Genomic DNA, 27,800 nt, shown 5'->3' on the forward strand with positions numbered 1-27,800 from the left:
TGAAGAGGGGTGAAGAGGAATGAAGAGGGGTGAAGAGGAATGAAGATGGGTGAAGATGAATGTAGAGGGGTGAAGAGGAATGAAGAGGGGTGGAGGGGAATGATGAGGGGTGAAGATGAATGAAGAGGGGTGAAGATGAATGAAGAGGAGTGAAGAGGGGTGAAGAGGAATGAAGAGGGGTGAAGAGGTATGAAGAGGGGTGAAGAGGAATGAAGAGGGGTGAAGAGGAAGGAAGAGGGGTGGAGGGGAATGAAGAGGGGTGAAGATGAATGAAGAGGGGTGAAGATGAATGAAGAGGAATGAAGAGGGGTGAAGATGAATGAAGAGGGGTGAAGATGAATGAAGAGGAATGAAGAGGGGTGAAGATGAATGAAGAGGAATGAAGAGGGGTGAAGATGAATGAAGAGGGGTGAAGAGCAATGAAGAGGGGTGGAGGGGAACGAAGATGAATGAAGAGGGGTGGAGGGGAATGAAGAGGGGTGGAGGGGAATGAAGAGGTGTGGAGGGGAATGATGAGGGGTGAAGATGAATGAAGAGGGGTGAAGTGGAATGAAGAGGGGTGAAGAGGAAAGAAGCGGGGTGGAGGGGAATGAAGAGGGGTGGAGGGGAATGAAGAGGGGTGGAGGGGAATGATGAGGGGTGAAGATGAATGAAGAGGGGTGAAGTGGAATGAAGAGGGGTGAAGAGCAATGAAGAGGGGTGGAGGGGAACGAAGATGAATGAAGAGGGGTGAAGAGGAATGAAGAAGGGTGGAGGGGAATGAAGAGGGGTGAATAGGAAAGAAGAGGGGTGAAGAGGAATGAAGAGGAATGAAGAGGGGTGAAGAGGAAAGAAGAGGGGTGGAGGGGAATGAAGAGGGGTGAAGTGGAATGAAGAGGGGTGAAGAGGAATGAAGAGGGGTGGAGGGGAATGAAGAGGGGTGAAGAGGAATGAAGAGGGGTGGAGGGGAATGAAGAGGGGTGAAGTGGAATGAAGAGGAATGAAGAGGGGTGGAGGGGAATGAAGAAAGGTGAAGGGGAATGAAGAGGGGTGAAAAGGAATGAAGAGGGGTGAAGAGGAATGAAGAGGGGTGAAGAGGGTTGAAGAAGGTTGAAGAGGGATGAAGAGGGGTGAAGAGGGATGAGGAGGGGTGAAGAGGGTTGAAGAGGGCTAAAGAGGAATGAAGAGGGGTGAAGAGGGGTGAGGAAGGCTGAAGAGGGGTGAAAAGGGGGGAGTGAGGAGAGCTGAAGAGGGCTGATGAGGAGTGAAGAGGGGTGAGTGAGGAGGGCTGAAGAGGAGTGAGGGTTGAGTGAGGGGAGGGTGAGGTTGTGTGGTTGTCTGGGGGGTCAGAGGGGTGAAGGGGGCAGAAGTGGCTATGGCCAAGGAGATGGGTGGTAGGGGGTGCAGGGGGTAAATCAGTATTTCTAAAGTCTCACAGGAAGTCCTGTGGGACAGTGTCTGACATCCCTTCCTGTTGCGACAGACACAGTTGATTGGCAGTGCTGCGGTGATCCCCTCTAAAACCTGTCCTGGATCAGCCACCGCCGTCCAAAATAACAAAATAACTTTATCGACATCAGTTGGTTGGTGAGAACAGTGCAGACAGATAAACGGGGCTTCATGGCAGTGTGAATGTTGCTCTAGGCTTGGAGCTGATAGGTGGACTGACGCCCTCATTTGAGAACTCACAGGGAATCAGGAAGGGGGAAGCAGATGTGATTGGTTTGTATTGGGAGAGAGGCGGAGACTGGGGAGTGGACAGCACCAAAACATGTCGGACAGTGATAGCCGTTTGGGTGGGTAGGGAGTCAAACAGCTGTGTGTGTGTGTGTGTGTGCGTGCGACATTGTGTGTATTTATGACAATAGTAGGCTGAGTATATCTCAATAATGATATAGACTGATCCCATCGATCTTGTACTGTGTTGGTCAGCCATTTGTCATTGTGTATATGGATGTGTACTATAGAAGTGAGAGTATGTGTGTGTGTGTGTCAGTAAATGTACATGTGAGAGTATGTCTAGGTGAGTGTGTGTGTAACCCTGTACAATGTCTGTGCGATGCAAGTCCCTGTGTGTAGAGTGGCGGTAGAGGGGTCAGGCTCAGACTGGGATGAGACTCCGCCTGGGAGATTGGGGTCATCCTGGTTTGGGGGCCAGTAGTTGAAGTTGGGAGGTTATAGCTGGGTTTAGTGGGCAGTAGTTGAAGTTGGGAGGTTATAGCTGGATTTAGCGGGCAGTAGTTGAAGTTGGGAGGTTATAGCTGGGTTTAGTGGGCAGTAGTTGAAGTTGGGAGGTTATAGCTGGGTTTAGTGGGCAGTAGTTGAAGTTGGGATGTTATAGCTGGGTTTAGTGGGCAGTAGTTGAAGTTGGGAGGTTATAGCTGGATTTAGCGGGCAGTAGTTGAAGTTGGGAGGTTATAGCTGGGTTTAGTGGGCAGTAGTTGAAGTTGGGAGGTTATAGCTGGGTTTAGCGGGCAATAGTTGAAGTTGGGAGGTTATAGCTGGGTTTAGTGGGGAATAGTTGAAGTTGGGAGGTTATAGCTGGGTTTAGTGGGCAGTAGTTGAAGTTGGGAGGTTATAGCTGGGTTTAGTGGGCAGTAGTTGAAGTTGGGAGGTTACAGTGGGGTTTAGTGGGCAGTAGTTGAAGTTGGGAGGTTATAGCTGGGTTTAGTGGGCAGTAGTTGAAGTTGGGAGGTTATAGCTGGGTTTAGCAGGCTGTAGTTGAAGTTGGGAGGTTACAGTGGGGTTTAGTGGGTAGTTAAAGTTGGGAGGTTACAGCTGGGTTTAGTGGGTAGAAGTTGAAGTTGGGAGGTTATAGCTGGGTTTAGCGGGCAGTAGTTGAAGTTGGGAAGTTATAGCTGGGTTTAGCGGGCAGTAGTTGAAGTTGGGAGATTATAGCTGGGTTTAGTGGGCAGTAGTTGAAGTTGGGAGGTTATAGCTGGGTTTAGTGGGCAGTAGTTGAAGTTGGGAGGTTATAGCTGGGTTTAGTGGGCAGTAGTTGAAGTTGGGAGGTTACAGCTGGGTTTAGTGGGCAGTAGTTGAAGTTGGGAGGTTATAGCTGGGCAGTAGTTGAAGTTGGGAGGTTACAGCTGGGTTTAATGGGCATTAGTTGAAGTTGGGGTTTTAGCTGGGTTTAGTGGGCAGTAGTTGGAGTCGGGGGATGTCCCAACTAGTTGGTCGGGGGTACAGTTATTGTTGGGGGGCTATAGCAGGGTCTGGGGGGCCGGTGGGGCCTTGGGAGGTTTAAGGGTACAGTCGAAGTTGGGGGGCATCCTGTGTGGTTGTTTCTGATTGAGAAGTTAAAAGTTGGGGGCTATAGCAGGGAAGGGGATTGGGGTCCGATGATGTTGGTCTGGGGTACAGGAGCAGGGTTTGGGGGGCTATAACAGGGAGGGGGAAGGAGGTGGTCCCGTGTCATTGCCCTGGGGTACAGGAGCAGGGTTTGGGGGGGCTATAGCAGGGAGGTGGGGGTCCTGTATCGTTGGCCTGGGGTACAGGAGTTGGATTTTGGGGGGCTATAGCAGGGAGGTTGGGGTCCCGTGTCGTTGGCCTGGGGTGCAGAGGCAGGGTTTGGGGGGGGCTATAGCATGGAGGTGGGGGGTCCTGTGTCATTGGCTGGGGTACAGGAGCAGGGTTTGGGGGGCTATAGCAGGGCAATGGGGGTCCTGTGTCGTTGGCCTGGGGTGATGGAGCAGGGTTTGGGGGGCTATAGCAATCTGTCCATGAAGCTAGTGTCGAGGCGCTGGATGAGCACGCGGATGAAGGACATCTCTTTGCGTGTGTTCTCAAAGATGATGCGTGGGTCGTCTGACTGGCAACGCAGGCAGTTAGGGGCCATCACCATGGCCAGGTTGTTCACATCCATCTTAGTGATCACCACGTTGGCAGGCTGGCCAAACACCTGGAGGGAGAGAGAGAGATGATGATGGGTGTGTTTGATTGTGTGTGTGTTTGCTACCTATAGGAAGTGGGTGATGTTGAAGTTGATAGTGTGTATTTGGAACAGAAGATGAGTTTGGAGCAGATGATGTGTGTGTTACCTGTAGAAAGCGTATGAGGTAGCAGAGCACCAGTTTGTTGATGTGAGGAAGACCCATCACTACGTTGACTGCAGCCTCAGGGTCATCATAGTGAGTGATACACTCCTCATAGAACTCATGAGGAATCAACGGCTCCTCCAACTCCCTGTACCACAACTTCAACAGAGAGGCTGGTTGGGTTGTCGGGGGGTGGGGTGGGAATAAGGGGAGCAGAGAGGGGGGAGAGAGAAGGGGAAAATAGGTAGAATTGGAAAAGGGAGACGGTGAGAAATAGTTATTTTTGGGCTCTAGCTATCTGTATGTACAGTGTAAGTCAATTTTTTTACAAATTCATTGACAGTCCAATCAAGAGACAGAAACAGTTGACTGGTCAGACACACAGCCCACCTCTACGCACTGACACTAATGCCTTAATCACACACAGAACAGACCAGAAGAACACCATCGCACTTCTCTATGTGTGAGTGTGTGCTCATCCATGTCTGTGTTGGTAATAGAGTTGTGACTGATGATGACCTCTGCCAACCTCCACACAGGATTGCTCCTTCTTTTCGGCTATGAAATCTATTTGATTGTTATTTATAAAATGTGCAGTAGTTTAGCAGCGGGCCCATTCAGTGTGTCAGTGTGGTGGGGGGGAAGTGTGTGTGTGTGCTGGGGGTGGGTCATCCAATCATGTTGACCTGCTGCTGCAGCTCCTAACATGCTTTGGTGTTGGGGCTATTAATATTCAGAGAGAATTAGAGCACCGCAGAGGGCCTGGGGCTAGGGGAGGGTGGAAGAGAAGAGGGGGGGGGCTAGGGGAGGGTGGAAGAGAAGAGGGGGGGGGGCTGGGGCTAGGGGAGGGTGGAAGAGAAGAGGGGGGGGGGCTGGGGCTAGGGGAGGGTGGAAGAGAAGAGGGGGGGGGGGGGCTGGGGCTAGGGGAGGGTGGAAGAGAAGAGGGGGGGGGGGCTGGTCTAGGGGAGGGTGGAAGAGAAGAGGGGGGGGGGGGGGCTGGGGCTAGGGGAGGGTGGAAGAGAAGAGGGGGGGGCTGGGGCTATAGGGGAGGGTGGAAGAGAAGAGGGGGGGGCTGGGGCTAGGGGAGGGTGGAAGAGAAGAGGGGGGGGGGCTGGGGCTAGGGGAGGGTGGAAGAGAAGAGGGGGGGGGCTGGGGCTAGGGGAGGGTGGAAGAGAAGAGGGGGGGGGGCTGGGGCTAGGGGATGGTGGAAGAGAAGAGGGGGGGGGCTGGGGCTAGGGGAGGGTGGAAGAGAAGAGGGGGGGGGCTGGGGCTAGGGGAGGGTGGAAGAGAAGAGGGGGGGGGGGGCTGGGGCTAGGAGAGGGTGGAAGAGAAGAGGGGGGGGGGCTGGGGCTAGGGAAGGGTGGAAGAGAAGAGGGGGGGGGGCTGGGGGAGGGTGGAAGAGAAGAGGGGGGGGGGGCTGGGGCTAGGGAGGGTGGAAGAGAAGAGGGGGGGGGGCTGGGGCTAGGGGAGGGTGGAAGAGAAGAGGGGGGGGGGCTGGGGCTAGGAGAGGGTGGAAGAGAAGAGGGGGGGGCTGGGGCTAGGGAAGGGTGGAAGAGAAGAGGGGGGGGGGCTGGGGCTAGGGGAGGGTGGAAGAGAAGAGGGGGGGGGCTGGGGCTAGGGGAGGGTGGAAGAGAAGAGGGGGGGGGGGCTGGGGCTAGGGGAGGGTGTAAGAGAAGAGGGGGGGGGGCTGGGGCTAGGGGAGGGTGTAAGAGAAGAGGGGGGGGCTGGGGCTAGGGGAGGGTGAAGAGAAGAGGGGGGGGGCTGGGGCTAGGGGAGGGTGGAAGAGAAGAGGGGGGGGGGCTGGGGCTAGGGGAGGGTGGAAGAGAAGAGGGGGGGGGGCTGGGGCTAGGGGAGGGTGGAAGAGAAGGGGGGGGGGGGGGGCTGGGCTAGGGGAGGTGGAAGAGAAGAGGGGGGGGGCTGGGGCTAGGGAGGGGGAAGGAAGAGGTTGGGGGTGGGGCTAGGGGAGGGTGGAAGAGAAGAGGGGGGGGGCTGGGGCTAGGGGAGGGTGGAAGAGAGAGGGGGGGGGCTAGGGGAGGGTGGAAGAGAAGAGGGGGGGGGGGGCTGGGCTAGGGGAGGGTGGAAGAGAAGAGGGGGGGGGAGCTGGGGCTAGGGGAGGGTGGGAAGAGAAGAGGCGGGGGGGGCTGGGGCTAGGGGAGGGTGGAAGAGAAGAGGGGGGGGGGCTGGGGCTAGGGGAGGGTGGAAGAGAAGAGGGGGGGGGGGGCTGGGGCTAGGGGAGGGTGGAAGAGAAGAGGGGGGGCTGGGGCTATAGGGGAGGGTGGAAGAGAAGAGGGGGGGGCTGGGGCTAGGGGAGGGTGGAAGAGAAGAGGGGGGGGCTGGGGCTAGGGAAGGGTGGAAGAGAAGAGGGGGGGGCTGGGCTAGGGGAGGGTGGAAGAGAAGAGGGGGGGGCTGGGGATAGGAGAGGGTGGAAGAGAAGAGGGGGGGGGCTGGGGCTAGGGGAGGGGTGGAAGAGAAGAGGGGGGGGCTGGGGCTATAGGGGAGGGTGGAAGAGAAGAGGGGGGGGCTGGGGCTAGGGGAGGGTGGAAGAGAAGGGGGGGGCTAGGGCTAGGGGAGGGTAGAAGAGAAGAGGGGGGGGGGGGGCTGGGGGAGGGTGGAAGAGAAGAGGGGGGGGCTGGGGCTAGGGGAGGGTGGAAGAGAAGAGGGGGGGGTGCATATACATTACTATGTACCCGTACTCCCCATTTAAAGTGCCACCAGCCATCACTGGTGTACAGTGTGTGTATTACCTGGGATGTGTGGGTCCTCCAGGTCCGTGGGGATCTTCCATTGGTCCACTTGCAGTTTGAGAGCGTTGACCTCATCTATGTCACCTGGAACCCTGTGAGGTCAGGGATCAGAAACACATTAGACTCCTCCTTCCTTCCTCACAGCATTTCTATCCCTTTACCAATCCCTCTAGCTCATTCATGTATTGCTCTTCCTTTGTCTGGTCTCCATTAAGTACTAGGGCCCAGATGAACAAAATCTTCTTAAGATATTTCTTCTTAACTGACTTTTTTCCTTAACTATTTTATTGGTCATATACACGTGTTTAGCAGATATTGCGGGTGTAATGAATTGTTTGTTAAGCAAAGTTGCTATTCCTCAAAAAGGTTATTGGAAATGTTCTTGCGCTATTTCTTCTGTTTCTCTGTAAGCAAAAAGTTAAGAGGAAATTAGATTCTTGAAAATAAAGTTGTTGGAAATGAAATTCCAAGATAGCTAAACCATTGTCTTAAACTCAGGGCAGTGAGAGGAAAAGCTCATGAAAGCAATTGAATATGTTATTTCACTCACAAATTTCATCTGAAAGTTTCAGTATTGATTATTTTAAACCCAAGAACACGTTTTAGAACAGTAATATCAGTATGAAATATACTAATATGATTGCCATTGCTAGCTAGATAGCTAGCTAAAACGGTTGCCTAACAACAACAAGATATTTGAGAAATTTGTAAGAAAATCATTACATCTTAAGATATGGTTGAGGAATTGCACTTAGGAACTATCTTATGAACTTCTTATTTTTTTTCTTAAGAAACTTCTTAAGTTTTTGCATAAGAAGTGTTTTGTGAATCTGGGCCCAGGATCTTCACTGACAGGCATGTCTAATACTACTAACTCCTCCCTCCTTCCCTTTACCCCACTTCCACTCCTCCCTCTCGCCCTCCCTACCTCTCTCCCTAGTGTTAGTGAGTGAGAGGTAGGTACTGACCTGAAGATGCCCTCTATTTGGTCTCCATTAAGACCCAGGACCTCCTCAGAGAGGCGTGTCTGGACCCAGGGCAGCTGGCTGTCGGGGGTAACGCTCCTTCTGCAGTGACATCACTTCCTCCAGGGAAGAGCCAAACATGGAGGGGCTGAAGATGGCGTTCCTGGCGTGTTTGATCTCCTCCAGACACGGCTTCTGCAACCCCTGGATTACAACACAGGCAGATACGTCAATCAATCTATCAATTAATAAATAAATCAAATGTATTTTATAAAGCCCTTTTTACTTCAGCAGTTGTCACAAAGTGCTTAAAGTTATCCGGCCTAAATGCCAGAGCATGCAATGAAGAGGCAGAAGCAGAGTGGCCTGGAAAAGTTCCATAGAAGGAAGGAACCTAGAGAGGAACCAGGTTCAGAGAGGTGGCCCATCCTTTTCGGGTAGAGATTTAGAGCACATTTGTTTTTTTCTATAAACTAGGGTACCAATGAGGATTTCCTACACTGGACATTAAGATACAAAGGGGGAACATGGCTATATTCAATACAATTCACAAGTTGATTTAAAACCTATCTTTAACCCTTTATCATGGTTGGTTTTTCAGTGGCAGGGACTGGGAGACTAGTCAGGATCGAGGCAAAGATGAACGGAGCAAAGTACAGAGAGATCCTTGATGAAAACCTGCTCCAGAGTGCTCAAGACCTCAGACTGGGGAGAAGTTTCACCTTCCAACAGGACAACGACCCTAAACACACAGCCAAGACAATACAGGAATTGCTTCAGGACAAGTCTCTGAATGTCCTTGAGTGGCCCAGCCAGTGCTCGGACTTGAACCCAATCTAACATCTCTGGAGACCTGAAAATAGCTTTGCAGCAACAGTCCCCATCCAACTTGAGAGAACTTGAGAGGATCTGCAGAGAAGAATGGGAGAAACTCCCCAAATACAGGTGTGCCAAGCTTGTAGCATCATACCCAACAAGACTCAATGTTGTAATTGCTGCTAAAGGTGTTTCAACAAAGTACTGAGTAAAGGGTCTGAAAACTTGTGTAAATGTGATATCAGTAAAAAATAAAAAGATTTAAAAAAAAAAAACAGTTCTGCCATAATATAAAACTACGGCTCTTGAGGCAAAGCCCAAAGTCACATATTACACACTATGTTTAGCAACTGCGTGTTTACTGACAAATAATGCTATTCATAAATGTATCTAAATTCAGAATTAAAAAATATGTTGGATTCAAGTCTCCATCTCAACCCAAAAGAAAAGTTAAAGAATATGATTAAATCAAATCAAACTGTATGAAAGTGCATTTAAAGTTTGATTTGATTTGTTCCTATTCTTTAACTTTTCCATTTTTAGTTGAAATGGAGACTTGAATCAAACATATCAATTCTACATTTTAAGGGGAAAAGAGAGCATGGTTAAAGGATGGGGAACAGAGAGCATGGTTAAAGGATGGGGAACAGAGAGCATGGTTAAAGGATGGGGAACAGAGAGCATGGTTAAAGGATGGGGAACAGAGAGCATGGTTAAAGGATGGGGAACAGAGAGCATGGTTAAAGGATGGGGAACAGAGAGCATGGTTAAAGGATGGAGAAAAGAGAGCATGGTTAAAGGATGGGGAACAGAGAGCATGGTTAAAGGATGGGGAACAGAGAGCATGGTTAAAGGATGGGGAACAGAGAGCATGGTTAAAGGATGGGGAACAGAGAGCATGGTTAAAGGATGGGGAACAGAGAGCATGGTTAAAGGATGGGGAACAGAGAGCATGGTTAAAGGATGGGGAACAGAGAGCATGGTTAAAGGATGGGGAACAGAGAGCATGGTTAAAGGATGGAGAAAAGAGAGCATGGTTAAAGGATGGGGAACAGAGAGCATGGTTAAAGGATGGGGAACAGAGAGCATGGTTAAAGGATGGGGAACAGAGAGCATGGTTAAAGGATGGGGAACAGAGAGCATGGTTAAAGGATGGGGAACAGAGAGCATGGTTAAAGGATGGGGAACAGAGAGCATGGTTAAAGGATGGAGACAAGAGAGCATGGTTAAAGGATGGGGAACAGAGAGCATGGTTAAAGGATGGGGAACAGAGAGCATGGTTAAAGGATGGGGAACAGAGAGCATGGTTAAGGATGGGGAACAGAGAGCATGGTTAAAGGATGAGGAACAGAGAGCATGGTTAAAGGATGAGGAACAGAGAGCATGGTTAAAGGATGAGGAACAGAGAGCATGGTTAAAGGATGGGGAACAGAGAGCATGGTTAAAGGATGGGGAACAGAGAGCATGGTTAAAGGATGGGGAACAGAGAGCATGGTTAAAGGATGGGGAACAGAGAGCATGGTTAAAGGATGGGGAACAGAGAGCATGGTTAAAGGATGGGGAACAGAGAGCATGGTTAAAGGATGGGGAACAGAGAGCATGGTTAAAGGATGAGGAACAGAGAGCATGGTTAAAGGATGAGGAACAGAGAGCATGGTTAAAGGATGGGGAACAGAGAGCATGGTTAAAGGATGGGGAACAGAGAGCATGGTTAAAGGATGGGGAACAGAGAGCATGGTTAAAGGATGGGGAACAGAGAGCATGGTTAAAGGATGGGGAACAGAGAGCATGGTTAAAGGATGGAGAAAGAGAGCATGGTTAAAGGATGGGGAACAGAGAGCATGGTTAAAGGATGGGGAACAGAGAGCATTGTTAAAAGGATGGGGAACAGAGAGCATGGTTAAAGGATGGGGAACAGAGAGCATGGTTAAAGGATGAGGAAAAGAGAGCATGGTTAAAGGATGGGGAACAGAGAGCATGGTTAAAGGATGAGGAACAGAGAGCATGGTTAAAGGATGGGGAACAGAGAGCATGGTTAAAGGATGGGGAACAGAGAGCATGGTTAAAGGATGGGGAACAGAGAGCATGGTTAAAGGATGGGGAACAGAGAGCATGGTTAAAGGATGGGGAACAGAGAGCATGGTTAAAGGATGGGGAACAGAGAGCATGGTTAAAGGATGGGGAACAGAGAGCATGGTTAAAGGATGGGGAACAGAGAGCATGGTTAAAGGATGGGGAACAGAGAGCATGGTTAAAGGATGGGGAACAGAGAGCATGGTTAAAGGATGTGGAACAGAGAGCATGGTTAAAGGATGGGGAACAGAGAGCATGGTTAAAGGATGAGGAACAGAGAGCATGGTTAAAGGATGAGGAACAGAGAGCATGGTTAAAGGATGAGGAACAGAGAGCATGGTTAAAGGATGGGGAACAGAGAGCATGGTTAAAGGATGGGGAACAGAGAGCATGGTTAAAGGATGGGGAACAGAGAGCATGGTTAAAGGATGAGGAACAGAGAGCATGGTTAAAGGATGGGGAACAGAGAGCATGGTTAAAGGATGAGGAAAAGGGAAGAGAGAGAGAGAGGGAAAGTGAGAGCGTTCAGTGGGTTTGATCTTCCTTCACAAGGGCATAATCAGTACTATTAATCCCCCGGTAGAGGCTCTGCTCTGGGGTTAATACCAGTCAAACACTGTGCCTCAGGCTACAGGCTGTATTCAGGGTGTGTATGTGTGAGTCCACCAAGTGACAAACTGTCTCTATTACCACCCTGCAGAGATGCTGGCACATGCTACATGCCTCACACACGCTATGCCAACCACCAGTGCCCGCTATCACAGGCTGACATCGCCACGGGTGATAGGAGACAGGAACACACACACACACACACACACACACACACACACACACACACACACACACACACAAACAATTAATTACACTACCCACCACTATCAATCCATATTTTCACTCTTTCATTGCCTGTCTATTCGTCTTCCTCCCTCTCCATCCCAGTCAATTCCTCTACACTGCTCCTTTGCTCTGATCCTCCCTCTATCCCTTGGTCTCACTCTCCATCTGTCTTTCCTCTGTCCCTCATCTGCCCTTTCCTTCAGTTCAGCCCTCTGTCTGTTTCTGCCTCTATAGAGGCACTCTATAGTGTAGACAGCAGATGACTGCCTCACTGGCCCCCTCCTGTGGTCGGAAAGAGAGAAGCACCATTCCATGACAGGAAGTAGAATTATTGCTCCATGGTCACATTGGGGCCTGTTTGAGAGGATGTAATGTTAGCAAACTTTCAAATAGAAATGTATTGTGATATATAACTGATATTAGATAGAATAAAGAAACCTGTCAGCTCTATTCATTCTATTTCAATCTCCAATATTAAAAATATTTCACATGAACTGAGCTAGATGTAGCCCACTGGGCACAAACTGGTTAAATCAATGTTGTTTCACCTAATTTGTCAACGTATTGTGATGTGGAATCTACCCGGAAAATACATTGAATTAGAAAAAAGTAATTAGCATAAACTATTGTTAAGAGGATAACATTTCAACCTCAAGATCATGTCATCATGGTAACCAACTTTCAAAATAGACAAACCTTGCATAAAATATGTTGAAATTGTATCTTTGAAACAACGTAGTGCAGGGTGGTATACCGTATTTTACTACATACCGGTATTTATCCACGGACCGGTTTGGGTTCTTACTTTACCTTCTATAACAGTATTTGAATGTTTGGTTTGTTTAATGTGATACGCCGTGTGTAACGTCCATGTTTTATAGTTTACTCCGCTACTTGAGTCATCCCTCTCTGCTCTCTCAATTCAATTAAATTCAAGGGGCTTTATTGGCATGGGAAACATATGTTTACATTGCCAAAGCAAGTGGAGTAGATAATATACAAAAGTGAAATAAAAAATAAAAATGAACAGTAAACATTACACTCACAGAAGTTCCAAAAGAATAAAGACATTACAAATATAATTTTATGTATATATACAGTGTTGTAACGATGTACAAATGGTTGAAGTACAAAAGAGAAAATAAATAAGCATAAATATGGGTTGTATATACAGTGGTGTTTGTTCTTCACTGGTTGACCTTTTCTTGTGGCAACAGGTCACAGGTCTCTCTCTCTCTCTCCATGCCGCTTTCCACACAGAACTAGTGTTGCTTGACCACGAGACACTTGCGTTTAGTCTGCATGGTCAATGCAGCACATGCAACAATGTTGATGACAACGATGTTGTTTCCACTTTAATCTTAATATAAATCCACAAGCATTCTATAATTACAATATTAGTTTGTATTTCTTACATCTGCAAACAGCTAGTTTGTATTTTCTTAGCACTAATGCTAATCGCTAGTTAGCTGGCTAGGTAACTAGCTAATAAAAGTACTGAGCCACAGCAAACGTAGCTAGCTAATACAGCCTGATACCAGTGCTGGTGGAGGCCTAAATCAACATGTTGTTTATGCAACAGTATCTTCTAAATCAAAGAGGAAATAGGCGAAGCATGAACACGTTGGCTACATGAATAAAGATTTAATGTAGCCAAAGATTATAGTGTCCCCTAGGAAGCACTCACATCACTTTGGTTTCTACCCTGTCACAATAACTCTTCCATGGCATTTTCATTTGTTGTCATGTCAAACAACACTGTATTCAAAGTGCCCACTATTATTTATATTCTAACTATAGAATTAGAATAAACTTTATATTTCCATGACTCCAAAAGTTCACCAAATGTTTTGATCTAAATCACAATTGCAACATTTGGTTAAAAATAAGGCCTAGTTTTATTGCCCATATTGTGGCAGTGTGGAAATGATCTCAAATGAGTGCAGGAAATGCAGAAATGGATGGAAATGCAGGAAATTATTTTAGGTTGAAGTTGAATTGAACAGTATAAAACAATCAGAAAGGAGAAAGATCCCTTTAAATAATTTAGAATGTATGTGTTGCCACCCTAGGATCACTCACTACTCATAAAGCACCCTAGGATCACTCACTACTCATAAAGCACCCTAGGACCACTCACTACTCATAAAGCACCCTAGGATCACTCACTACTCATAAAGCACCCTAGGATCACTCACTACTCATAAAGCACCCTAGGATCACTCACTACTCATAAAGCACCCTAGGATCACTCACTACTCATAAAGCACCCTAGGATCACTCACTACTCATAAAGTAAATGTATAAGCATAAATATGGGTTGTATATACAGTGGTGTTTGTTCTTCACTGGTTGACCTTTTCTTGTGGCAACAGGTCACAGGTCTCTCTCTCTCTCTCCATGCCGCTTTCCACACAGAACTAGTGTTGCTTGACCACGAGACACTTGCGTTTAGTCTGCATGGTCAATGCAGCACATGCAACAATGTTGATGACAACGATGTTGTTTCCACTTTAATCTTAATATAAATCCACAAGCATTCTATAATTACAATATTAGTTTGTATTTCTTACATCTGCAAACAGCTAGTTTGTATTTTCTTAGCACTAATGCTAATCGCTAGTTAGCTGGCTAGGTAACTAGCTAATAAAAGTACTGAGCCACAGCAAACGTAGCTAGCTAATACAGCCTGATACCAGTGCTGGTGGAGGCCTAAATCAACATGTTGTTTATGCAACAGTATCTTCTAAATCAAAGAGGAAATAGGCGAAGCATGAACACGTTGGCTACATGAATAAAGATTTAATGTAGCCAAAGATTATAGTGTCCCCTAGGAAGCACTCACATCACTTTGGTTTCTACCCTGTCACAATAACTCTTCCATGGCATTTTCATTTGTTGTCATGTCAAACAACACTGTATTCAAAGTGCCCACTATTATTTATATTCTAACTATAGAATTAGAATAAACTTTATATTTCCATGACTCCAAAAGTTCACCAAATGTTTTGATCTAAATCACAATTGCAACATTTGGTTAAAAATAAGGCCTAGTTTTATTGCCCATATTGTGGCAGTGTGGAAATGATCTCAAATGAGTGCAGGAAATGCAGAAATGGATGGAAATGCAGGAAATGATTTTAGGTTGAAGTTGAATTGAACAGTATAAAACAATCAGAAAGGAGAAAGATCCCTTTAAATAATTTAGAATGTATGTGTTGCCACCCTAGGATCACTCACTACTCATAAAGCACCCTAGGATCACTCACTACTCATAAAGCACCCTAGGACCACTCACTACTCATAAAGCACCCTAGGATCACTCACTACTCATAAAGCACCCTAGGATCACTCACTACTCATAAAGCACCCTAGGATCACTCACTACTCATAAAGCACCCTAGGATCACTCACTACTCATAAAGCACCCTAGGATCACTCACTACTCATAAAGTAAATGTATAACTTTTATTAATCGAAAATATAAAATACCGTCAAATACCATCATACCGTCAAAAATGTGAAAAATACCATACGTTGGCCAAACAACGTCAGATCTTCAACGTAATATCCACTATAAGAACCGTACCCAATTCTCCACGTTGAAATTACATGTTGTGCCCAGTAGGAGGCTAGTAGTCTGGTTTACGCAGGGATATTAGATGGTCCGATCACACAAATTGCCTGGGTGGCAAACGTCTGGATGGATAATGTAATTTATCCGCGTAGTAACAAACCCCCACCTTACAACCCATGCGAGCCCATGTATTCACACCCTTTGCTGGCGGATAAAAAATGTTGCAGTTTTAAAGCAAATTTCCTGAAATTCTACAAATTTAGCATGGGGCAGAGATTTATTTAGCTGTTTTAAAGCTAATCTCATGCAATTTTACGCATTATTCCAAAAACATATACAGTGCATTCGGAAAGTATTCAGACCCCTTTACTTTTTCCACATTTTGTTACGTTACAGCCTTATTCTAAAATGTATTAAATTGTTTGTTTTCCTCACCAATCTACACACAATACCCCATGGAGCAATAATTCTACTTCCTGTCATGGAATGGTGCTTCTCTCTTTCCGACCACAGGAGGGGGCCAGTGAGGCAGTCATCTGCTGTCTACACTATAGAGTGCCTCTATAGAGGCAGAAACAGACAGAGGGCTGAACTGAAGGAAAGGGCAGATGAGGGACAGAGGAAAGACAGATGGAGAGTGAGACCAAGGGATAGAGGGAGGATCAGAGCAAAGGAGCAGTGTAGAGGAATTGACTGGGATGGAGAGGGAGGAAGACGAATAGAATTTTTTGTAAATATCTTAAAAATAAAAAACTGAAATATCACATTTACACAAGTATTCAGACCCTTTACTCAGTACTTTGTTGAAGCACCTTTGGCAGCGATTACAACCTCAAGTCTTCTTGTGTATGATACTACAAGCTTGGCACACCTGTATTTGGGGAGTTTCTCACATTTTTCTTTGCAGATCCTCTCAAGCTCTCTCAGGGTGGATGGGGAGCGTTGCTGCACAGCAATTTTCAGGTCTCTCCAGAGATGTTTGATCGGGTTCAAGTCCGGGCTCTGCCTGGGCCACTCAAGGACATTCAGAGACTTGTCCTGAAGCCACTCCTGCGTTTATCCTGGCTGTGTGCTTAGGGTCTTTGTCCTTTTGGAGGGTGAACTTTCACCCCAATCTGAGGTCCTGAGCACTCTGGAGCAGGTTTCACCAAGGTTCTCTCTGTACTTCGCTCTGTTCATCTTTGGGCGCCAGATAGCCTAGTTTTTAGAGCGTTGGGCCAGCAGTAACAGAAAGGTTGCTGGGTTGAATCCCCGTGCTGACAAGGTAAAAATCTGTCATTCTGGCCCTGAACAAGGCAGTTAACCCACTGTTCCCCGGTAGGCCATCATTGTAAATAAGAATTTGTTCTTAACTGACTTGCCTAGTTAAATAAAGGTAAAATAACAATATATTTCCCTTGATCCTAACTAGTCTCCCAGTCACTGCTGCTGAAAAATATACCCACAGCACGATGCTGCCACCACCATTCTTCACAAAGGTTTCCTCCAGACGTGACGCTTGGCATTCAGGCCAAAGAGATCAATCTTGGTTTCATCAGATCAGAGAATCTTGTCTTTTAGTTGATTTTTTGTCAAACTCCATGCAGGCTGTCATGTGCCTTTTACTGAGGAGTGGCTTCCATCTGGCCACTCTACCATAAACGTCTGATTGGTGGAGTGTTGCAGAGATGGTTGTCCTTCTGGAAGGTTGTCCAATCTCCACAGAGAAACTCTGGAGCTCTGTCAAAGTGACCATCGGGTTCTTGGTCACCTCCCTGACCAAGGCCCTTCTCCCCTGATTGCTCAGTTTGGCCAGGGCCAGCTCTAGGAAGAGTCTTGGTGGTTCCAAACTTCTTCCATTTAAGAATGTTGGAGGCAACTGTGTTCTTGGGGAGCTTCAATGCTGCAGACATTTCTGGTACTGTTCCCCAAATCCGTGCCTTGACACAATCCTGTCTCGGAGTTCTACCGACAATTCCTTTGACCTCATGGCTTGGTTTTTGCTCTGACATGCACTGTCAACTATGGGTTGTTACATTGAAAGTTGCTACATTGAAACTACAAGCAGTTGCTACATTGAAAGTCAACGTGGTCCACATTGTCCCGGAACAAAGCAAAGTAAACACAACTCCTGCAACGTTGGAAACGTTCGATAGCGGCCTCCATTTGAGACGCCGAGCCAGCTAGGCTAGCTGGGCTTTCATGTCTCTCCCCCTATATGGAATCTGGCAGGATCCCGGGACAGTTAGCTGCGCTCACAGCAACTTAGCCCAACAGAGGATTCAAAATAAAATAACAGTATATAAAAACACTGTCAGCTTTTAAACCGAGATCTTTAGTTCAGATTTCAGCGTACGACAAACCTCAAAGAGAGGTTTCTAGGGCATTCAAAAGGTCAGAGTAGAGATCAGCACTGGTCACCACCCACTGGGCAAAGACTGGTTGAATCAACGTTGATTCCATGTCATTTCAACCAAAACATTTAATGTGATGTCGTTGAATCAACGTGGAAAACTGCTTGGATTTGAAAAAAGTAATCAATTTAAGGGAATTGTGTTCTTTTTTCCCTCAACTGAAATCCAATGACGTGGTGACATTTTTTGTTGATTTCACGTTGAATTCATGTTAGTTGACAACTCAACTAAATGTATATCAAAACTAGACGATGAACTGAAGTCTGTGCCCAGTGGGCAGTAGAGAGACGCCATTATATTACAACCCATTTAAACCAGTGGAGTGGCCTGATAATGATTGGTACTGGTCTAAAACCGACAGCTAACTGGGCTTGTAACGATCGGAACTGGTTTAGTGAGTCAGTTAGTCAGATAGTGTTTTTTTAGGTCAGGGCGAGGATAGATGAACAACGGAATGGAACGTCCCCCAGGAGATGGTTTCCATGACACCCAACCTTCCCTCCACACCCTCCCAGCCTTACCCCCTTCTCTCTCACGCACACACACACACACACACACACACACACACACACACACACACACACACACACACACACACACACACACACACACACACACACACACACACACACACACACACACACACTCCTCCGTCTGGGAGCCTGGTAAACAGAGGCAGACTGTGGAGTTGTGATCTGGTATAAAAACACTCAGAAGATACATTTGCCTAAAGGGCCCCTGTAATTGGTGGACTAGTTAAGAAGCATGTGGGCATGTGTGTGTTTTGTGTGTGCTTGTGCGTTTGTGTGTGTGCAAGCGTGTGGGCGGATACGTGTGTGTGCCGTGTTGTCCCAGCAGTCTCAGCAGGAGTCCTGCTCCAGACATTTACATTAATAATACACTACATTTTGTACACCGCTTGCTGAAACAATAACTAAATTAAGACAAATACACACACACACACACACACACACACACACACACACACACACACACACACACACACACACACACACACACACACACACACACACACACACACACACACACACACACACACACACACACACACACAAACAGCTAGAGGGAAATGATTCAAATGAGAGGCTAATGAAATGGAAAAACAGGAAGTCCTTTGTCACACAAACAGTAAAATACTAAATCAAAGGATAAATGATGAGACTAATTGGAGTTTAGCTTATCCTCTCATTCACCTATTATTATTTGACCCTGCTGGTCATCTATGAACGTTTGAACATCTTGGAGAACAATCTGGCCTTAATGTCTATGTACTCTTATAAATCTCCACCCGGCACAGCCAGAAGCGGACTGGCCACCCCTCAGAGCCTGGTTCCTCTCTAGGTTTCTAGGGAGTTTTTCCTAGCCACCGTGCTTCTACATCTGCATTGCTTGTTGTTTGGGGTTTTAGGCTCTGTTTCTGTATAAGCACTTTGTGACATCTGCTGATGTAAAAAGGGCTTCATAAATACATTTGATTGATCTACTTATTAATATTCAGAAAATAAGAGCCGAAAGCAATACAAGTCAATGGTGACATACCGTTGAATGTGTGTGTATGTAGTGTGTGTGTGTTGTGTGTAAGTAGCATGTCATTGTGCCCCATCTTCCCCTCCCATTCCCATCCCTGGGAGCATTCTGATATGGAATTCTTAATCAGATGGAGGTGGGGTACGCCGTGTTATCAGGGTGTGTACAGTGTGTCTCTGTTTGTGTGTGTGCGTATCCGTGCGTGTGTGTGTTTGTCTGTGTGTGTGTGGCGTGCATGAGGAGGGGTGTTAATTAAGTGGCGTGTGTTGTTGCCTTAGGGATGGCTAGTAGTTAGCTACATAGACCTCGTTACTCCCCTTGGTTACTGTGCTGTCAGCCAATTAACAGCTAGCTAACTAACCCTGCACTAACTGCGCTACGGCTAACAGGGGAGGAAGATGAGCAGACTTGCCCCCCAGACACAGCCCTGCCAGGTACAGAGACAACAGACAAACATCCCAGGAGAGGAAGATTAGAAGGAAGAGAAAAAAAACAGGGAATAACCAAGCACAGACCTTCTTCGCTCCGGTCAGAGCAGCCTTCTGCAGTTTACGGTAACAGTATTTGGCATAGCCGCTGATCGCCACTCCTGGAAGAAATAACAGACACACACACAGGTTAGTTGTTAGATCATACAGCAACGTGTTGTAATTACCGAAGAGAAGTGGACTCAAAACACTGGTACAGGAAGGAAACAGAGATAATACACACACACACACAATAGTTCATTACTGGAGGGTAACACTGGTCTAATTCTGGAAACACACCATACTGCTCCAGTCCCCTGACCTCCTGACCCTACAAGAACACACGCACACAAACACACATACACTGACAATGTTCAACCATCAAGTTCCTGTTGTCTACATAGTTACATACACACAACAGCAGGATTTCACTGAGGTAACAGTCCTAGCAGTTACCAGTTACCCTACAGTAATGTAAAAAGACTGAACTGATGCCCAGGACTCTCCCCTTAGAGAGACTGCAGTGCAGACAGATGTAATATGGGTCAAAGAGGAGAGGTGGAGGGAGAACCTCCTTTCAATCAGACAACAAAATGATCTAGTAAAATGAATTAGTAGACACCCATATGAAAAAATACTATAGCATACTATGCTCTAAATACTGTAGTATTACTATATTTATAGTATACTTTTTGCAGAAGTATACTGTAGTATTCACTGTAGTGTTTTTGTGGACATCCCTGTAGTATACTGTAGTAAAGTTTACTATAGTATAAACACTAATATTAGTATAGTAAAAACTATATTATAAAATGGGTGGTTAGAGCCCTGAATGTTGATTAGCTGAAAGCAGTGGTATATTAGACCGTATACCACGGGCATGACAAAACATTTATTTTTACTGCTCTAATTACATTGGTAACCAGTTATAATAGCAATAAGGCAACCTGGGAGTTTGTGATATATGGCCAACATACCACAGCTAAGGGCTGTGTCCAGGCGCTCTTAGCAGTGATATATTGGCCATATACAACACCCCTTCGTGACTTATTGCTGCTTAAGTATACACTACCGTTCAAAAGTTTGGGGCACTTAGACATTTCCTTGTTTTTGAAAGAAAGCAAATTTTTTGTCCATTAAAATAACATAAAGTTGATCAGAAATACAGTGTAGACATTGTTAATGTTGTTATTGACTATAGAAGCTGGAAACGGCTGATTTTTAATGGAATATCTACATAGGTGTACAGAGGCCCTTTATCAGCAACCATCACTCCTGTGTTCCAGTGGCACGTTGTGTTTGCTAATCCAAGTTTATAATTTTAAAAGGCTAATTAATCATTAGAAAACCCTTTCGCAATTATGTTAGCACAGCTGAAAACTGTTGTTCTGATTAAAGAAGCTATAAATCTGGCTTTCGTTAGACTAATTCAGTATCTGGAGCATCAGCATTTGTGGGTTTGATTAGACTCAAAATAGCCAGAAACAAAGACCTCTCTTCTGAAACTCATCAGTCTATTCTTGTTCTGAAAAATGAAGGCTATTCCATGTGAGAAATTGCCAAGAAACTAAAGATCTCGTACAACGCTGTGTACTTCTCCCTTCACAGAACAGAGCAAACTGTCTCTAACCAGAATATAAAGAGGAGTGGGAGGCCCCGGTGCACAACTGAGCAACAGGACAAGTACATTAGAGTATGTAGTTTGAGAAACAGACGCCTCACAAGCCCTCAACTGGCAGCTTCATTAAATAGTACCCACAAAACACCAGTCTCAACGTCTGTGTGCGCCATTAAAATGCATCGCCACAGCCAGCTAGCCACCACACACACATGCACGTAACCACACACATCACACACTATCTCTCATCCAACCTTTAGTATCGTTAAGGGGGTCCATGTGTCTGTAGATGTATCCCTCCAGGTAGGAGTGGAAGCGAGGTGTAGGCGGGAAGAAGGCCAGACACACAGCCATGAGCTCCCAGCCCCTCTCCAGACTATCGTAGCGGAAGTTCTCTGTGAGAAGTAGTGGATGAGGTTAGTGTTCATTTGACTTCAGGTTGACTGTGCATCAAGCCTGTGTCTAATGAATTAATAGGTTTGTTAATTATGTGTCCAGTAGTTTACACACTGTTAGTGTTACACAGTGTGTGTGCACGTAGCTGTATGTGTTCAGGTGTAAAGCTGGCCGTGTGTGAGTGTGTGTGAGCGTGTGTGTGTGTCTGTGTGTGTACCTGTAGTCTGACGACACAGCTGAATGTAGAGTTCATCACGAAGACCCTGGCTGCTCCAACCACGCACTGCCACCTGGGAAGAAAAGAGAGGGAGGGGTAGAAGAAAGAGAGAAAGGACAGAGAAGGGAGAGAAGGGAATTATTAAAAGTCACATATGTTTCCATGATGTGCAGAATTAATAAACTGAAGGAAAATTGAAGCTTAAAAGACATAAATGCATAAAATAACAGAGTAAAAAAGTAGAGAAGTGAGAAGCAACACAATGAAAGTAAATTCAAAGAGAGACATGAACAAGTAGAAGCAGAGAACGGAGAGAGGGATAATAAAAGGGCCTGTGCAGACCTCTAGGGCGATGTTCAGGGGGCCAGTCTTGGCGCGAAAGAGAGAGAGAAAGACAGAGAGGAAATGAGGGGGGGTGGAATCATTAAGTCATGTTTATTTCTTTGATGCACAAAATCAGAAACTGAAGATAAATTGAAGCTTAAAGCACATAAATGACACATGGCTGCAGAAGGTGAGACAATGGCTCAGTCCAAAATGGCACCCTTTCCCCTTTTAGTGCATTACTTTTGACCAGGGTCCATAAGGGCTCTGGTCAAAAGTAGTGCACTATATAGAGAATATGGTGCCATTTGGGATATGCCATAAGGACATCAGAGAGTCTGCAGACCTCCAGGGCGACAGTAAGCGGGTCAGTCTTGGCCCGGCGGTCTCCCATGTAGGTCTGGATGAGTTTAAAGATCTCCACCGCCTCTCTCTTCACCGCACGGTCTGACGTCACGATCATGGGCTTTTTGATTGGCTCACTGCTCCACGCCAGCATGTTGGCTATGGACACCTTGCGCCGGAACAGACCCTGAGAGGGAGGAAGAGGAGGAGGGGGAGAGGAAGGAGGAGGTGGAAGGAATGATAGGTCAATATTTAGCTTTAGTTATACTAGATATTATATAGATGTGTTTGTGCGAGACAGTGACTACTGAGAGTGTGACTGTTCCTGTGTATTTTACATTGTAAAGCGGCGTGTGTGTCTGTAATGTATCAGTGTGTGTTAAAGTGTAAAGTTAAGTGTGTGTGGGTGGGTGTACCTGTGTGTGTTTGTTAAAGTGTTTGGAGGCCCAGTTCTCAATGTCGGTCTCGGAGGACGGCTTCCTCAAGGTGAATTCTGGGAACACTCCACAGCTGGCGCTGGGCATCATGTTCCGAGCATTCCGACTCGCCTCGAACTGAGCACACGCTCCAAGATCCTCCGACTGAGGGAGAGAGGAAGAGAAGGAGAGACAGAGAGAGAGGGAGGGAGAGAGAGAGAAAGCGAGAGTAAGGTTGAAAGGGAGAGAGAAAGAGAGAGGTTGAGAATGAGAGAGAGAGAGAGAGAGCGAGAGAGATAAAGAGAGAGAAACAGTAGCAGTAGAGAAACACATGATGTTAAAAGGGAATGCTGTGAGGAAAGAGAGAGTAGAAGACAGCCTGACATCTTTTTTTCCTTTAACGTCTCATTTTTTCTTTCTTTCTTTCTCTCTGCTCTGAGTTTGAGTAGCACTGTATTCCTTGGTAAGCACTTTCAGGCCTGCTATTTTCCACTAACCCCCGCATCTCCCCCTCTCCCTAACTGCCTACCCCACCCCACCCCCCCTCTCGCTCTCTCTCATCCCCCACCAGTCTATCTCTCTCTTCCACCCTCTTTCTCTCTGATGGTTGATATGGGGGCAGATTTCTCTTATGTGAGGGCTAAGTTAAGTGTGTGTGGGTGTGTTTGTGTGTGTCTTACAATGTGATGGTAGATATAATGAGAGAGAGAGAGAGAGAGAGAGAGAGAGAGAGATGGAGCGAGTTAGAGAAAGGATGGATAATTGGAGGGATGGAGTGTTGGGAAAAAGAGGTACTGTAGGCAGGGTTGCACATATGGAGCAGAATAAATCTGGCTTGTAGTTCCCCCCACAGCCTCCCATCGTTCTCTGGCATGGCTCCCATCTCTCTTCACACCTTAAAGAAGACCTGCTGTCTCTCTGTCTCACACATTCAGCAGCACACATGGCCTGGTGTGTCAATGCCTTTCTGTGCATGTACTGGAATGTATGTGTGTGTGTGTGTGTGTGTGTGTGTGTGTGTGTGTGTGTGTGTGTGTGTGTGTGTGTGTGTGTGTGTGTGTGTGTGTGTGTGTGTGTGTGTGTGTGTGTGTGTGTGTGTGTGTGTGCGTGTGTGTGTGTGTGTGTGTGTGTGTGTGTGTGTGTGTGTCTAAGTGAGTGTAGGCCTGTCTGGTAGAGTGAGTCTAGATCATTCCTGTAGTCCGGTGATATGTGCCTACATTCTAAGTGATGGTACATGGCAGTGTGTTATGTGTGTTGGTTTTTCTATCCTTGTGGAGTTTTCTATCCTTGTGGGGTTTTCTATCCCCACGAGGATATTAAAACAAGGAAATACGTGGTGACAAACATTTTTAAACTTAGGGGTTAGGTTTAGGATTTGGGTTAGGGTTAAGGTTATGGTAAGGATTAGGTTCAGGGTTAGGGGTTAGGAAAAATAGGATTTTGAATGGAAAAATGTTTTGGGTTCCCACGAGGATAGAAGAACATAACGTGTGTGTAGCCTATCTGGTACAGAGAGTCCAGGTAAGTCCCTGTCTAAGTGGCACTAGGTAAGTGCAATAGCAGCAGTATGGATATTACACAGGGGATGGAACCGGTTCAGGGAACAGAACAGAAAACTGTAAAAAAAATATATATATATATATATATATATATATATATATATATATATATATATATATATATATATTCAAGGAACAGAATCAGAACCGGGAATGAAAGTGATCTATACTGTTCCAGAACAGAACTGTTATTTGAAAAGAATGGGAACCGGTTAATAATGTTATTTTACGCTCTGGTCCCATAAAAAACACTTCAAAGCGCCATGATGCAAAGCCCTCCGTCTTTCAATCAGAAACTTCATCCAGTTTCTGCCTGACTGCCTTCTGTCTGCCTGCCTGCTGTCTGCCTGCCTGCTGTCTACCAGCTGAAAATCTTTGCCAGTGTGTGTGCGTGTAGTCTAGCAGCCCCTCCCCCTCCAAAGCATAGCTGTAGCCTACTGACATTAAAAGCATGATTAGGAAGATAGGGAGAACAATTATTAATTAGAGAAGAATGGATTGTTTTTTTAAATGCCAGTTAGGTGTACTACAGTTGTCACATTTTACACTGGATTTAATAACTACAAAAAGGTAAGACGTGTTTTAAATTCTGGTACCGCTCTGCACACACAAGCTTGTTCGCTAGATAGCAAGCTTTGGTCCAATATTAAATCTCTGACGTTCAAAGACATTCAAAGTTCCTTCATAGAAGCCACTCTGGAGGCATAATTCTGTGGGCCTAATTCAGATAACGCATGTCAACACAAGATGCCCAGCACTTCAAGCCAAGCTTCCTCCTCCACCCTGTCAGTTGTATCTCGCCCCCTACACTTGTCTTTCCATCACTCAAACAACTCACTGAGCTTTAGCTTGCCCTTCCCTAGCAAGCAGCTCAATCCACACTGTATACTTGGTGAAGTAAACTAATGTCAAGCTAAATGTAAAAATAAAAACAATTCTAAGGTTTAAAAAGGAACAGAAGGAACAATATAAACCTGGACTTTGTTTGGTTCAAACCAGTTCAGAACTTTATTTTACTGGTCAGAACAGTGGAACGGAACGAAAAAAATAATTAGAACGAAACGATTGGAAAATAATTTTGGTTCCAACAACTGGTATTACTTAAACCAATCTCACCCCATTAAAATAATGATCTGATTCTGCACATGATAAAACATTAATGGACCTGTGGCAGCTAGGGCGTGGCTCTGTGACAGAGAAGATGAGCTAGAGTTCGAAGTCACACAGTCACATGTGCACACACACACACACACACACACGGAGACATAGAATATAAGAGCTAGAGTCTGCACTGCACTGACAGACTGTGTGTGTGTGTGTGTGTGTATGTGTGTGTGCGTGTGTGTGCGTGTGTGTGTGTGTGTGTGTGTGTGTGCGTGTGTGTGCGTGTGTGTGCGTGTGTGTGCGTGTGTGTGCGTGTGTGTGCGTGTGTGTGTGTGTGTGTGTGCGTGCGCGTGTGTATGTGTGCGTGTGTGGATACCTGTGAGGGGTGTAGGAAGGGTTCAGGCGAGGCCAGGTTGGTCTGTACAGACAGGCTCTTCTCCAGCAGTGCCTGAGGGAAGCCCAGTCTGTCGAAGGTGCTGCGTTTCCAGTGGTAATGCCCGTGGTGCCCGTCGCTCTGTGCCAACGCCTCGTCCTCGCTAAACGCCCTCACCACTGGGCCTGGCAGGGGCAGGGGCACCGCCCCATCACTCTCGTACCCGTCTTTAGACCCTCCTCCCTGGTTAGAGCCCCTGGCCGAGCCCCCTTCCCCCGGGGCTGATTCCCAACTGCTCCTCTGTTTCATCACTTGCTGGGCCTCCCATGCCAGCCTGGCCTGGTTCAACACTGCCTCTGACAGGGTCCCCGACATCGGCCCCTCCTCCCAGTCCGCCCCGACACCACCACCCCCTCCACACCTTCCCAGCTCCTGGGGCAGGGAGGGTTTCCGGGTCTTGCGTTTGCGGTTCCCCCCGGGCGAGAAGCCCCCTCCACCTGTAGACCCAGAGAGGGAGAGGGAGTGGTGCTGACTGGAGCTCCAGGACATAGAGTCCTCGTAGAGCAACCTCTGGCCTCCGCCCTCGCCCCCCTCCTCGCTCCCGTAGTCCAGCAGCAGCCGGGGGTCCCGTATCAGACTCTGGCTGTGTTGGAGGGTGTAGGATCCTCCGTAGGAGCCCCCATACCCCCCCATGGAGGATGGGGTGGCCGTGGAGGTCCCGTAGTGAAGGAGCCGGTCGGCTGTCTTAGAACGTGGGCTGGAGGAGGACTGTTGGAGGAGGGGGAGGAGGAAGAAGATGACTTTATTGAATAATGGACACGAATGTCCGACTGGTGCCAGCAACCTTCCAGTTACCGTCTTACTGTCAGACATGGGATTCGAGCCGGCAACCCTCCGGTGGCTGGCCTATCTCTCTAACCTCTAGACTACCTACCTGTTCCACGTAGACCAGCTGTTTGACATACTCCTTCCCAGCAGGGCTGTACTCCAGACTCTGGGTCTTCTCTGGACACTTCTGTCTGGTCAGCACCAGCTGGCCGTAGGGGGAGTGGCTCTGTTTGGGAGAGTGATAGAGGGGCGTCGCCGAGGAGGGCTTTCCCCGGGCCGGGGACTTCCCTGTGCCATACAGCAAGGAGGAGTCAGAGCCCAGGTGGTGCATCACGTCTGTGGGCGGTTCCTCGTAGATGGGCGGGGGCTGGTACTAGAATCATAAAAAACAATAAGTATCCCAAAAAGTGCACACAGAAAAGACAGGCGACAATCAAATCCTAGTGCAATTAAAATCAATCATAACAAGGCCGATCACACAGGGACACTGGGAAAGACACAAAGAGGCAAGTCAAACAGAGTCAATCACAGAGCATACCAGACTAGCTGAAAGAGGTGTGTTTTTACATGTTCAATGAACGTGTTTCTGTAACTATGTGTCGTACCTCCGAGGGGGGCTCCTCGTAGAGGGGTGGTTCGTAGGCGTAGCGGGGGGAGGGGGGCTGTGAGTCGGCCGAGGGGCGACGGTGTGTCCCAGTACCTCCGCCCCCTAGCTCCGCACGTTTCAGGAAGGGCGACTGGCGGCGGTCGACGTAGAGGATTGGAGAGCCGTCGGGGCCGGTGTCAGGGGTGGCGGAGCCTCCAGAGGAATGGCGGGTACGGGAGGAGGTGCCGGTGCCAGGTGTGGGGGTGAGGGTAGGGGGGTCGCAGGGGGAGTAACCGTTCCCCTGGTGAGAGAGGAAGCTGGGTTCTCTGTCTGTCACCTTGATCAGCATCCTCTCCTTGGTACCTGTGTTCCATCTGAACGGAGAGGTTCTAAGGGGGGAGGCAGAGAGAGGTAGAGTGAGAGAGCGAGTTAATTATTGTATTTGGCACAGAGGAGCTGTCAGGTGTGATTCTGTTCAGTTACTGGTGTGTGTTATTCAAAGTAAATCCTGACAAAGTTTGAACACAGACACAGCATAGCATTTCAACTTTGCCATAGATGAGTTAGTGGTTGGAACAGAACAGAACAGTCAGAGACA

General features: G+C 47.2%; 1 protein-coding gene across 1 annotated transcript in view; it reads right to left on the reverse strand.

Annotated features, from left to right (window-relative positions):
- Nucleotides 1-2,205: 2,205 nt before the first annotated feature.
- The window catches only part of arhgap39 (Rho GTPase activating protein 39), a 46,325-nt gene continuing 20,730 nt past the window's right edge, over nt 2,206-27,800 (reverse strand). The window contains 14 exon segments of the mRNA XM_031838042.1: nt 2,206-3,880; nt 4,020-4,189; nt 6,761-6,852; nt 7,729-7,814; nt 7,816-7,929; nt 19,485-19,558; nt 21,309-21,449; nt 21,668-21,740; nt 22,010-22,036; nt 22,338-22,523; nt 22,753-22,917; nt 25,792-26,556; nt 26,723-26,989; nt 27,222-27,591. Coding sequence (XP_031693902.1) covers nt 3,686-3,880; nt 4,020-4,189; nt 6,761-6,852; nt 7,729-7,814; nt 7,816-7,929; nt 19,485-19,558; nt 21,309-21,449; nt 21,668-21,740; nt 22,010-22,036; nt 22,338-22,523; nt 22,753-22,917; nt 25,792-26,556; nt 26,723-26,989; nt 27,222-27,591 — 2,725 coding nt within the window. The 3' untranslated portion in view covers nt 2,206-3,685.

This window comes from Oncorhynchus kisutch, linkage group LG13 (assembly GCF_002021735.2).
Source record: "Oncorhynchus kisutch isolate 150728-3 linkage group LG13, Okis_V2, whole genome shotgun sequence".
Classification (NCBI taxonomy): Eukaryota; Metazoa; Chordata; class Actinopteri; order Salmoniformes; family Salmonidae; genus Oncorhynchus; species Oncorhynchus kisutch.